Here is a 12869-nt window from a genome sequence, read left to right on the forward strand (position 1 = left end):
TATTTTACCGCCTTTTGGGCGGTCCTTTTATTAATTTAGCTTCCAAATTTTGCTTCATACTTTGCACATTTTATACTTAACAAGTTTTTGCATTTTCGTACGCGTACTTTTTGTATCTTCGTACAATTGGGGGGTATGCCCCTTTATTCGGCGTTCGCCTAGTCCATATTTTGGGTGGTTTGATTGACTTGGTAGAATTTATACCTTAGGTGGTATGACTTCTAACAAGTTAATCAAATCATAGTAATGATTGCCCTTGGACTAGGTGGTACGCCGAATCAACACATTGTTTGGCCGTTTAATTGACTTTATGTGAGTTTGTCCGTTGAAAACTATCGCTCGGACGCACTCAGAAAATTCCAAGTATGATCTCAACTTAAAATTTTCATGTTTGGCTGGGCTGGAATGCCTAGGTATTCCCTTGCCCCATTATATGGGTTTCACAGGGTAACTTACCTTTTCCGTCCGCCTTAATTAAGGGCGGACGTATTCATATGACTCGTGATCAAGTTGCTCGTTCTTATTTTATTTAATTTACTTTTGTTCTGCGACCGGGTTGCTATGTTGCAAGCAACCTACTCGCAAATTTCACGCGGTCTTTCCGTATAAGTTATGACTGTGCAAATAAGCATAAATTAAATGGAAAAATAATTATAACAATGTTTGACTTTTCATTAATTTGTCAACATTACATTGTTGAGGCCATACGGGTTACATTGCTCGGTCAACAGACCTAGCTATATACACAACTTTTTAGCTAAGTAATTAAACATAATATCTCTTTAGATTGTCGGTGTTCCATGTACGCGGGATGGGTCGGCCGTCCATGGCTTCAAGACGGTAAGTCCCATCTCGGATCTCTTCCCTGACTCGATACAGCCCTTCCCAATTTGGGGTCAGCTTCCCATCCTCATTTGCTCGTCCCACAGCCTCCATCTTTCTTAGGACCAGATCTCCCAACTTTATCGGTCGCTTCGACACTTGGCGATTGTACGCCCTTGTCATTCGTAGACGATAGATATCGTGTCTAAGTGCCGCGTTGCCCCTAGCTTCAGGAAGGAAATCTAGGGCGGTCTTCATGGCTTCCCAATTGGCCGCTTCATCATATAGCATCACCCTAAGGGTGGGCTCATAAATTTCTATTGGAAGGACTGCCTCGACACCATAGACTAAGAAGAAGGGAGTTTCTCTTGTGGAACTCTTGGTCGTGGTTCGTATGGACCACAACACATTGACTAACTCATCAGCCCATAACCCGCCTGCTCTTTCAAGCTTGCGCTTAATTCCATTGGAGATCAATTTGTTGTATGCCTCTACTTGACCATTTGCTTATGGACGGCCAACTGAAGCAAAGCAGTGAGCTATGCCTTGGTCTTCCAACCATGCTTTGAGTTGAGGCGTTTCAAACTGGGGTCCGTTGTCAAACACCATAGACTGTGGAACGCCAAAGCGTGTAATGATACTCTTCCATATGAAAGTGGAAACATCCGTCCATTTGATACCCCGGACAGCCTCGGCCTCTACCCATTTTGTGAAGTAGTCTACTGCTACAAACACATACCACCTCTGGCCGGACGCTGGTGTGTACGGTGCTAAAATGTCCATCCCCCATTTGGCAAAGGGGAGCGGACTACTGATGGCCGAGAGACTGTTGGCGGGTCGGTGAATTAATGTTGCAAACCTCTGGCACTTGTCACACTTTTTTACCATTCCCATTGCGTCCGACCTTAAGCTCGGCCAGTAGTAGCCCAGGCGGGCAGCCTTTTCAGCCAAAGCTCGTCCTCCAATGTGAGAACCACACTGCCCCTGGTGAAGATCATCCAAGACATCATGCCCTCTCTCAGGAGTGATACATTTCAGGTACGGCCTTACAAATGCCTTTTTGAACAACTCTCCTTGCTTAATTTCAACCCAGGCCGCTCTCTTTTTCATCAACCAGCTCTCTTTAGGATCGGCCAGGAGTAATCCGTCCTTTAGGTAAGATATGATCCCGTCCATCCAAGTGCAGCTTCTATCAATGGCGTGTACTGGCTCAGCGTCAATACTCCTCTTTTCTTTCACTTCCCAAAACACTGACCTGGGAGTATCACATGATGCTGAGGATGCTAACTTAGAGAGGGCGTCCGCCTGATGATTGGACGAACGAGGGACCTGCTGTAGAGTAAAATGATCTAAGCTCTTAGCCTCCTCTTTGACAATCTTCAATTATTTTATCATGGCCGGCTCCCTTGCCTCGAAGTCGCCATTCACCTAGCCGACTACAAGTAGGGAGTCCGAGCATACATCAATTTTTGTCGCTCCTGCCGCCTTACACATTCTAAGGCCGACCAAGAGGGCTTCGTACTCGGCCTCATTATTAGAGGCTTGAAACTGGAATCTCAGAGCATATTCAAGCTTATCTCCCTCAGGAGACTGACATATAACACCTTCACCACAACCAGTGTCGCACTACCATCCATGAACACTTTCCAGATCTGGTCTCCGGCCGTCTGAAGATCCGACCGAGTCATTTCAGCTAAAAAATCAGCAAAGGATTTCCCCTTAATTGCTTTTCTTGGCTCAAATGCAACGTTAAAGCCTCTCATTTCTAAGGCCCATTTAAGCATACGACCGCTTGCCTCTAGAGTTGTAAATGGCTTCTTCAAAGTTTGGTCCGTGTAGACCACAATTGAATGTGCCAAGAAGTATGGCCGCAGCTTTTTCGATGCCATGTATAATGCCAAGCCAAATTTTTCAATGGGGGGATACCTTAGCTCGGCGTTATGAAGTACGTGGCTAATAAAGTAGACAGGGATCTGACTGCCGTCCCGTTCAACAAGTAGGACGACACTTAGGGAGTGTTCTGAGATAGCAAGATAGATAAATAGCTTCTCGCTCTTAAGTGGACTGACAAGTCGAGGCAATGTATGTAGATGGCCTTTTAGCTGTACGAATGCTTCCTCGGCCTCCTCTGTCCACTCAAACATGGCTTTCTTTTTTATGGTTTGAAAGAAATAGCGACACTTATCCCCTGATCTTGACATAAATCTACCAAGTGCGGCCAAACAGCCGGTCAATCTTTAGACTTCTTTAATTGTCCTTGGTGACTTCATGTCCTTGACAGTTTGGATTTTTTCAGGGTTGGCCTCGATTCCACGTTGATCAATTAAAAATCTGAGAAATTTACCGGACTAAACACCAAAGACACATTTCTTTGGATTTAACATCATCTTATGCCGCCTGATTTCGGTGAAAGTTTCTCGTAGATCCTTCAAATGATCGGGCGACTTTTTTGATTTGACAATTATGTCATCAATGTACGCCTCCATATTCCGGCCGAGCTGATCTCTGAAGACTGTATTAACAAGTCGTTGAAAGGTAGCTGGGGCATTCTTAAGGCCGAATGGCATAACTTTGTAACAATACAACCCCTGCTCAGTCACGAACGTTGTTTTCTCCTGGTCTTCTTCCCATAACGGAATTTGATGGAATCCGGAGTATGCGTCCATAAAACTCATCAGGGCATGCCCGGCCGTCAAATCAACCAGGCGGTCGATTTTGGGCAGGGGAAAGCTATCCTTAGGGCATGCCTTGTTTAGATCGGTGTAATCCACACACATTCTCCAAGTTCCATTCGGCTTCTTGACAAGGACCACATTGGCCACCCATTCTGGGTAATAACATTGCCGAATGAAACCGGCGTCCAGAAAGCTTCTTGACTTCTGCTGCGGCCGCCTGATTCCTCTCTTCTCCATGATTCATTTTCTTGTGGCGGACATGTTTAACAGCCGAGTTTACAGCCAATTTATGCACGACCAGGTCTGAGCTTATACCTGGCATCTCGCTGACATCAAATGCAAATACATCCTTGAACTCTCTCAATAATTAAATTAACTCATCCCCAAGCACACCCAAAGCTATAGTGCCCACACTGACCGTCCGACTTGGTTGATCGGGGTCAAGCACTATATCCTTGTGACTGCCGGCCGGCTGGGGGCGTAGCTCTTCTTGTCGTTCGACAGTCATTAGCTGCTATGCTTGCTCTATCTTGGTCGCCTTACGCTTCTGGCCGACCTGGTGTGTTGGGAGTGAGGTTCCTTCTTCTTTTGGCTTAGACGATTTTGGTCCGCGCGCTGTAGGCTTAACCGCCAATTGATTGCATTCCTTAGCCATCTTCTGACTTCCTTGGATTGTACCTATTTTCCCGTCCGTCCTTTCAAACTTTAGCAGCATTAGGTGAGGCACAATGACTGCTTTTGCTGCATTAAGTGTAGGACGGCCGAGTATGACATTATATCCAGTCAGTTCTTTCACGACCAAGAAGCGGACAACCATATCTCTTCCTCCCCCTTTTTGCCCGAATCGGACAGGTAAGTCCATCTGCCCCACCGGGTGGATGACATTCCCCCCAAATCTGACCAGAGGGTGAGTGATGTCCTGGAGAGCATCCTCTCGGAAGCTTAGATTCTTCAAGGCGGCCAGGCTGATGATATCAGCCGCGCTACCCGTGTCTATCAATATTCGTCCGACCTTCAAATTAGCTATCTTCATAATGAATACCATGGGATCATTGTGCAAGGCTTTGATCTCCCCGCGATCGGCCTCACTGATGATTACTTCGGGGAAGGGTTCAGCCTTCACTGAGTCCGTCTGCATCACCTTTCCCAGGTTCCGGGCGTCCTGCTTGACCCCTTTCATAGTGGGACCGCCTGAGGAAAATCCTCCTGATATCACGGCCATAAAGCCTGAATCAGTGTTGTTGCCATCATCTTCGTTATCTTTGTTCTTATCATTCTTCTGTCTTTGCTCGGACGTGTTGTTTGTCCGTGTGTAGGTGAATTTGGACTTCATCACATACAAATTCAGCATGCCCTTCTCGGCTAGCTTGTCCAGCAGTCTCTTTAAGTTGATGCAATCGTTCGTGTCATGTCCCACATCCTTGTGGTAATGACAATACTTGTTCTTGCTCCTATACTGAGCCGGGCCTCTCAGCGACTGTGGCTTCTCAAATTCAAACTTATCCTTGATTTCCATCAGGATAGAATAACAATCCTTGTTGAATTCATACTAAGGCTCGTACGCCTTGACCTTCTTGGACTTCTGTGGCTGGGCATCAGCCACCCAAACTTCTTTTCTCTTTTTTCTTTCTTTCTTTTGGCCGGCCGAGTCTTGCTGAGAAGGTTTTTTCTCAACCCCCTTGGCCGACGCTTCATCTTTGGTGAGCGAACAGAAGTCCGTCGCCTCAATGTAAGCTTCGGCTTCCCGCAGAACACCTGCGTATGTCCGAATCTTTTTCCTTACCAAGTCAAATTTAAAACCATTGTGCCTTAATCCCCGGAGAAATTCAGAGTAAGCCATTTCGTCCGGCAGATTATGAATTTGGGCTTTTTCTTGGTTAAATCGCTGGACATACGAGCGTAAGCCCTCATTTTTTTCTTGGACAATTGTCGCCAAGTTAAGGCTAGTCTTTCGAGGCAGTATGTTGTATGAAAAATTCCCCATGAACAACAAACTAAGAGTAGTAAAACAATTGATACATCCGGCCGGAAAACTCTTGAACCAATCCTGCGCCACACCTTTCAGAGTGGCCGGGAAACATTTGCACCAAGTAGCATCATCTAGGCTTTGCAAGTACATCAGGTTCCTGTACGAGGTGATGTGCTCTTCTGGGTTTCCCGTGCCATCATAGGCTCCCACAAGTACACTCTTCACCTTTGGTGGCTGAGGGGCATTTAAGATATCTTGCAAAAACGGGGGCGACTTATCTCCCAGAGTAAGTAGGCGCATCTGCCAATCGATGGGTTGCGGTTGCACGGACGGTCCATCCAGATCGGGGGCCTATCCTTACACCTGCCCATATTGTCCGCACGCTTGGGGGTTCGGCTGCATCAAGCCATTGAACCCCTGAGGAGGCTGATATTGCAATGATTGTGCTGGAATAGGAGTTGGGGCATGGAAGACTGGAATAGGAGTTAGGGTGCGGACTGCCTGACTTCCATTGGAGATGGCCGTGTTGGTATGTTGGGAAAGAGAATGATGTGAAAAATCATCCGGCATAGTTGGGGTTGAAGCCGTGTTCGAGTAGGCGACGCGTTCCCGCTGCTTATGCCGAAGGTAATCTCTTGCGTCCTTCCATTGTCTGGACGGCTCAGGCTCCTCTCTTCGAGGCTGCCTACCCCCCCCCCCCCCAGTCGACTGCGTTTTCGCCAGCAAATCAGAGATATTAGTTCGTGGTACTCTCGGGGACCTTCCAGTCGGCCTTCGAAAAGGAGTGTTTCCAGCGTCCGTTGCATGGACTGCTTTGCTGTGTGTCTTCTTTGGAGCCCTCTGTTCCTCTCTCCTAGGCGCCTGCCTAGAGGTAGAGGCTCCATTGTTTTCAATTTCTTTTCTGAGTTTGTTAAGCGCAGCCTTAAGAGAGGCTGCGGTAACAGGAGGGTCATCAGCTTCTTCAAATGTGGCTATCAGAGGATCGTTAGTACGGATCGTAGGGATTAAATCCTCTACATGTCCATCCTCGCCCGGATTAGGTGTTTGACCATCTATCGCCATAACGTACGAGTATCCCCACAGACGGCGCCAAATGTTTCGGGTATTTTTTGAATTTCCTAGGATACTGGTCACGCTCTTCTGGCAACGAGTCGGTCCTACCTGCAAAACAACGAATATTCCGATCAACGGAATATTCGCCTCCGACGATCAAGTCAGTGATCAGAACGGAAAAGGCTAGAGAGAGAAAGTAGAGAGAAGCTGGAGCTATTTAATGCTCTGTTGTTTTTTGATGTCCGAAATCCCCCCCTCCCCCGTCATAAATGATTGGGGTATTTATAGGGGTGGGACTCGTGCCCCTCTCTAGGGTTTATACCCTAGATTTGCATGACGTGATTGGCTGCGCAATAAGTGAATGCCACGTGCTACTCTGGGGGCGCCGTTTTGCGGCTTTCATTGATATCTCTCGGGATTTAGGCCCTGACGTTGTTAGGGCTTTCTGGCGTGCTGATTCAAAGAGGGAACACTTTGCCTAAACACATGTCATCTTCCCGTGGTGACACGTGTCACCCTATAACTGGGCCACGTGTCACTATGGGATTGGCCTGAGACCTTGAGGACTCTGGATTGCGTGGCATCTTCCCAAGGTGACACGTGTAACCCTATAACTGGGCCACGTGTCACTATGGGATTGGTCCACGTATACGAGGTATTTTTACCCTCAACACTAACCTATGGTCAATGGACCCTATCATCCTCCTCATGTCAGTCTGGTTGTGCTCAATACGACCTAGGGCCTAACTTATACTCTGAAAATCCCAAACTGGGTTAGAGTCACCATGGGGGACTGATTAGGACTGTCGGGGTGGTGAAGGTGGGAGCTGGACAGGCTCAGTCACTGGTGGAGGCTGTGGTGGTGGAACAGGAGGTGCATCCCCCCGAGCATGGGCAAGTAAAAGGGCATAGGTGTAGGACTCCTTCCCTGAGGGAAAAGCGGTCAGGTCTGGGTTAGGCAAAGGGAAAATAGGCAAAGGGTGCTCGTTCCCTACCTTAATGCACCAATGGGTGACCTGGTGACCGTCTACCCTCAACCACCCCAGCTCCTTAAGGTACCTAGCGGTAATGTAGGTATCAGCTCCCATGTTTGTCATACGGCAGGGTCCATTCTCTACAAAGCCAGCTTTCTTGATGGCTATCCTAGTGATAAGGCCACCAAGACGGATGGGGGTAGTGACAGTGTTGCTAGCGGTGGCGTGTCTGCTAAGGTGGTGAATGATGTATCTAGCAATGTTCAATTTCCCGAACCCAAACACATAATGTCCAATCACAGTAAGTTCATTGGTCTGACAGTTGTGGGGTTCGTTCCTACCTAGGAAACAGACACCGGCAAATCTTTGCCACATTTTGGGGACAGGGTGGTGGATCGGTTTAGCACTCGCATGTTGTGCATTTACATTTTAAATATCGATCCAAATCATGTTCCAACTCAAATAATTTACAAAATTCCACAAAAGACAAAGTGATATTTCTATTATTAAGCCTAAAAATTAATTTCGGACCACTTTTATGATTTTGTACAATTAAAGATGACAAAAATTCACATGTTAATTCACGGTATGTAGAATAATGCATGTCAACGAATTTTCTCATACCAATATCATTCATAAATCTTCTAACAAAACCATAAATTCCTAAAGATTCTAGAGTAGGGCGGTGTAACTACCGTGAAGGAATTACCTCTCGCCCGTAGAGCACCTCTAGGTTTTCTTTTTGCTCCAAGGTGGCGATTTTGATGGTTGGCCACTACGGAAGTTGCAAGCTGGGGTCGTATTGTTGTTGAGAACCACTTGAACTCCCCCCGAGTAGATTCCTAGCCCGTTTCGCCGCCATTTGTGTAGTGGGTCGAAATTTGATTTTGTGGAAAGTGGAAAATTTTAGTGTAGAAATGTAGAGGATGAAGAGAGGAGAAGAAATATGTAAAGATTATTGAATTTGGGTAACGAATGGAGGAAAGATCTTAGAGAGAAGGTAGAGGAAATTTGAGTTTTTAGAGAGAGAAGCAATGGAGGAAATAAAAGAATGAAGAAAGAAAGAAGAAGAAAGGAGGAAGAAGAAGAGAAAAAAAGACGGAAAGGGGGGATTTGGTGTCGCGCCCGGTCGGGCGGGCGGTCGCCCGATCGGGCGATCTATTGCTCCGAACTTTTCTCTTCTCGCGCCCGGTCGGGCGCCCTCACCGCCCGATCGGGCGATCATGCTCTTCTCAAAATTTATTTCTTGCGGGCGACACACCGCCCGGTCGGGCGATTTTTCTTCAAATTTTAAGTCAGCTCTCGCGCCCGATCGGGCGCCCTACCGCCCGGTCGGGCTAATAAAATGTCCGTACACGTCAAATCTCGCGCCCGGTTGGGCGATTTTTAGCCTTTTCTAACCTCAACTCTCGCGCCCGATCGGGCGAAGCCTCGCTTGGTCGGGCCCGAGAGCAATATGGACGATGTATTTTTTTCTTCAAATTTTGGCTAACTCTTTTCGTCTAATCTGTACCAAAAACGCATAAAACTCGTTAAATTTCCTCCTCTCACCTCTCATAAGAAAAAGTAGCAAATAAAAAACAAAAAGTAAGGAAAATACAGGTTGCCTCCCGCAAAGCGCTGGTTTATCTAGGTCCCGCACGACCCTCTTACCATAGTGTGTTTCAAGGTGAACTGAAACTGGTTAGGTGTAGTAATTCAAATGCACCAATTGTAGCCCCTTCATGATATAGCTTGAGTCTTTGACCATTCACCTTGAACTCATTACCATGCTCATCAATCAACTCTACAGAACCGAACTTATTGGCCCTTTTTACAGTGAAAGGACCCGACCACCTTGACTTCAACTTTCTTGGGAAAATTTTAAGTCTAGAGTTGAACAACAACACCTTATCACCCTCTTTGATTTCTCTCGGAAGGATCATCTTGTCGTGCCATCTCTTAGTCTTCTCCTTGTAGACACGCGCAATATCATAGGCCATCAACCTAAACTCATCTAGTTGGTTAAGTTGTAGTAGCCTCTTTTCTCCCGCTAGCTTAGCATCCAAATTGAACTCCTTAATATCCCAATATGCCTTGTACTCTAATTCTACCGGAAGATGACATGTGATGTGTCTATTTTATATATTATTTTACCCCCGTCCCTTGGTCATAATTAGTAGTGTTTTTGGCTCTTTAGAGCCACTTTTATTACTAATTGGTGTTTTCTAGTGTTTTCGTAGATTTGGTTGACTTTTGCAGGGATTTACACTTTTGGAGTATTTTCCCGAGATATTTTGGAGCAATCACGAACATTGGAGAAGCACGACCAGAGTTTATAGCCCAGGGTCGGTTAGAGCCATCGAACCGGTGATTAAGGGCTTGGTATAGGTGATACCGGGGCATTTGGACCGAGTATTCAAGACCCAAAGAGGAAACCCAGATTGGCCCGAAGAATTGGAGCCCAATCGAAATCCAAATAGTGGCCCAAATGAGCCGCCTGGCCAAAGAGGCTGGCGCCCGAAGGCGCGCCCGGCCGGGCGGGAGAAGCTTAGTCTGGCGCCCGGTGACGCGCCCGGCCGGGCGCGAGATTGCTATTAGAGACAAAAAGGCGCGCCCGATCGGGCGGTGCCTCGCCCGATCGGGCGCGTGTATTTTTAGGAGACGATTAGCGTCGTTTTAATTTGCTTTAGTTTAGGATTTTTGTACGGAGTATAAATACTCCTCCGTAATACGATTTTAGTACCTTCTTTTCTTAGACTTTCTCTCTCTACTTAGTTTTCTCTCTCTTAATCTCTCTCTAAACCTTTGTTCTTAATTCTTTCATTAATTCAGATTTATTTTGGTAACGATTTCTCTTTCCTTAATCTTAGTTATTTATTTTATTCCTTTCACCATGATTTATTTTATTACTTTGATTAGTTTAGTTTTTAATATGTGTGAGTAGTTTAATTTCTAGGGTTTATGGGGATTTAATAAATAATATGAAGGGGTAAATTATTGTTGTTAATTATCAGTGCTAGATTAATTTCCTATTGATTGATTTAATGCTCTGTGACTAGATTAGGCCTATCTTTTATGCATGAGTTTGGCAATATTGATTCAAGAATCGAGAGATGAGAATTAATGTTTAGTTCTAGTTTCAATAGGCAAGTTAATTTATAAATGGTTAAGTCAAGATTCGAGAGATGAGATTTAATACCGGTAAATTAATTGTGTGATTGTAATACGTAGCGAGAGCCCTTTACAATCTGGTTAATTGATGCATTAATGATTGACTATTATTGATTATTGGTATTGCATGATAATTTCTTATTGGATTGTTTTAATGTTTTACAATTGCGGCTTGTAAAAGTATAGCAATATTAAATTGATGAATCGAGCAGATGTTAATTTGATATTAAAGGCTATTTTCAATAACAACTTAGATCTAGTAAATTGCGAGAGCCTGTTAGATCTATGTTGATTAATAAATTGCGAGAGCCTGTTAATCATGTTATTTATGCAATGTCAATGATTGATTACTATGTTTTACCCTGAAGTGTTATTTATTGGTGAACCTATGCCCTAGATCCTTTCATATATTGTTATCTTCCTATTCTCAACCTTAGTAGTTTAGTTTCTTACTTAATTATAAATATTGGTTACTTAAATAATTTAGATTATAATAATTAATTAGGAGTAAAAAGACTTGTTTCCCTGTGGAGATCGACCCTACTTCTTTAGAAGGGTATCTAAACCTTAGAAGAGTAAAAAGGCCACTAGTTTGGAGATGGTAGGCTAAACCTGTCCTATGGTATAAACACCATACTTCTTTAGAAGGGTATCTAACTTCCGCTCATGAAAGTGGGATCCTCCATCACTAATTATGGCTCTAGGTACTCCAAATCTAGGAAAAATGATTTTTTTAAAAAGCCTATGGACCACCTTGGCATCATTGGTAGGAGTGGCAATGGCCTCAACCCACTTGGATACATAGTCCACAGCGACAAGTATATAACGGTTTCCCCTAGAAGAAGGGAACGGTCCCATGTAATCAACACCCCAAAAATAAAAAATTTCAACTTCCAAAATCCCAGTTTGAGGCATCTCATGCCGCCGCGAGATGTTGCCAGTCCTCTGGCAAGAGTCACAAGCCTGCACAAAAATGTTAGCATCCTCTGCAATTTATCTTGGCCACCGTTTTGGAAGGACCATGATGTCCTCCATAAGGTGAAGTATGACAGCTAGTAAGTACACCATGTATCTCCCATTCGGGAACACACCTGCGAAATAGTCCATTTGCACACTCACGAAACAAAAAAGGATCATCCCAAAAATAATGTTTGACATCAGAAAGGAATTTCTTTTTTTGTTGGTAGGACAAGTTAGGAGGTAGAGTACCACCCACTAAATAATTAGCAAAGTCAGCATACCAGGGGTGTTGCTCTACAACTGCATACAGGTTGTCATCAGGGAATGAATCATGTATAGGAAGGAAATCCTTACCCTCATCATACCTGATACGTGACAAGTGATCTGCCACTACGTTCTCTGCACCTTTTTTTGTCCCTTATCTCAATATTGAAATCTTGGAGCTAGAGAACCCATCAGAGTAGCCTAGGCTTTGATTCTTCTTTGGCTATCAAATACTTTAAAGCTGCATGGTCAGTAAAAACAATAACTTTAGAACCAACTAAATATGATCTAAATTTTTCTAAAGCATAAATAACAGCAAGAAACTCCTTTTCCGTGGTGGCATAATTGACTTGAGCGTCATCCAAAGTTTTACTTGCATAATATATAGCATGTAAAACTTTGTTCTTCCTTTGTCCAAGCACGACTCCTAAAGCAAAATCACTTGCATCACACATGATTTCGAATGGAAGATTCCAATCGGGAGCACATATGATGGGTGCTGATATTAAAACCTGCTTAATCCTGTTGAAAGCCTCAAGACACTCGTCAGTAAAAAAAAAAAGGGGCATCCTTAAGTAAAAGCTGAGTTAGTGGTTTAGCAATTTTAGAAAAATCTTTGATAAAACGGCGATAAAACCCCGCATGACCCAAGAAACTCCTAACTCCCTTAACATTAACTGGGGGAGGCAACTGCTCAATCACTGAAATCTTAGCTTTGTCTACCTGTATACCCTTATCAGATACAATGTGGCCAAGAACTACTCCCTCTGTCACCATAAAGTGACATTTCTCCCAATTTAAAACCAAATTGCATTCTTCACATCTTTTCAAGATTTTAGCAAGATTAATTAGACATGCATCAAATGAAGAACCATAAACACTAAAATCATCTATAAAGACTTCTATAATAGACTCTATGAAATCAGAAAATATGCTCATCATGCAACGTTGAAAAGTAGCAGGTGCATTACATAAACCAAAAGGCATTCTACGATATGC

The 12869-nt window shown here is 44.5% G+C and overlaps 1 protein-coding gene across 1 annotated transcript; it reads right to left on the bottom strand.

Moving 5' to 3' along the window:
- Nucleotides 1-4011: 4011 nt before the first annotated feature.
- LOC110702801 lies at nucleotides 4012-5013 on the bottom strand. The gene has a single exon (XM_021880548.1). The coding sequence runs from the start codon at nucleotides 5011-5013 to the stop codon at nucleotides 4012-4014; it is 1002 nt and encodes a 333-aa protein (XP_021736240.1).
- Between the last annotated feature and the right edge of the window lie 7856 nt (nucleotides 5014-12869).

The sequence above is a fragment of the Chenopodium quinoa genome, unplaced genomic scaffold, assembly GCF_001683475.1.
Source record: "Chenopodium quinoa cultivar QQ74 unplaced genomic scaffold, ASM168347v1, whole genome shotgun sequence".
Lineage (NCBI taxonomy): Eukaryota > Viridiplantae > Streptophyta > Magnoliopsida > Caryophyllales > Amaranthaceae > Chenopodium > Chenopodium quinoa.

What these genes read in the sequence shown, in the direction of transcription:
- LOC110702801 (XM_021880548.1), bottom strand. Translation starts at nt 5,013, where the DNA reads ATGGAAATCAAGGATAAGTTTGAATTTGAGAAGCCACAGTCGCTGAGA.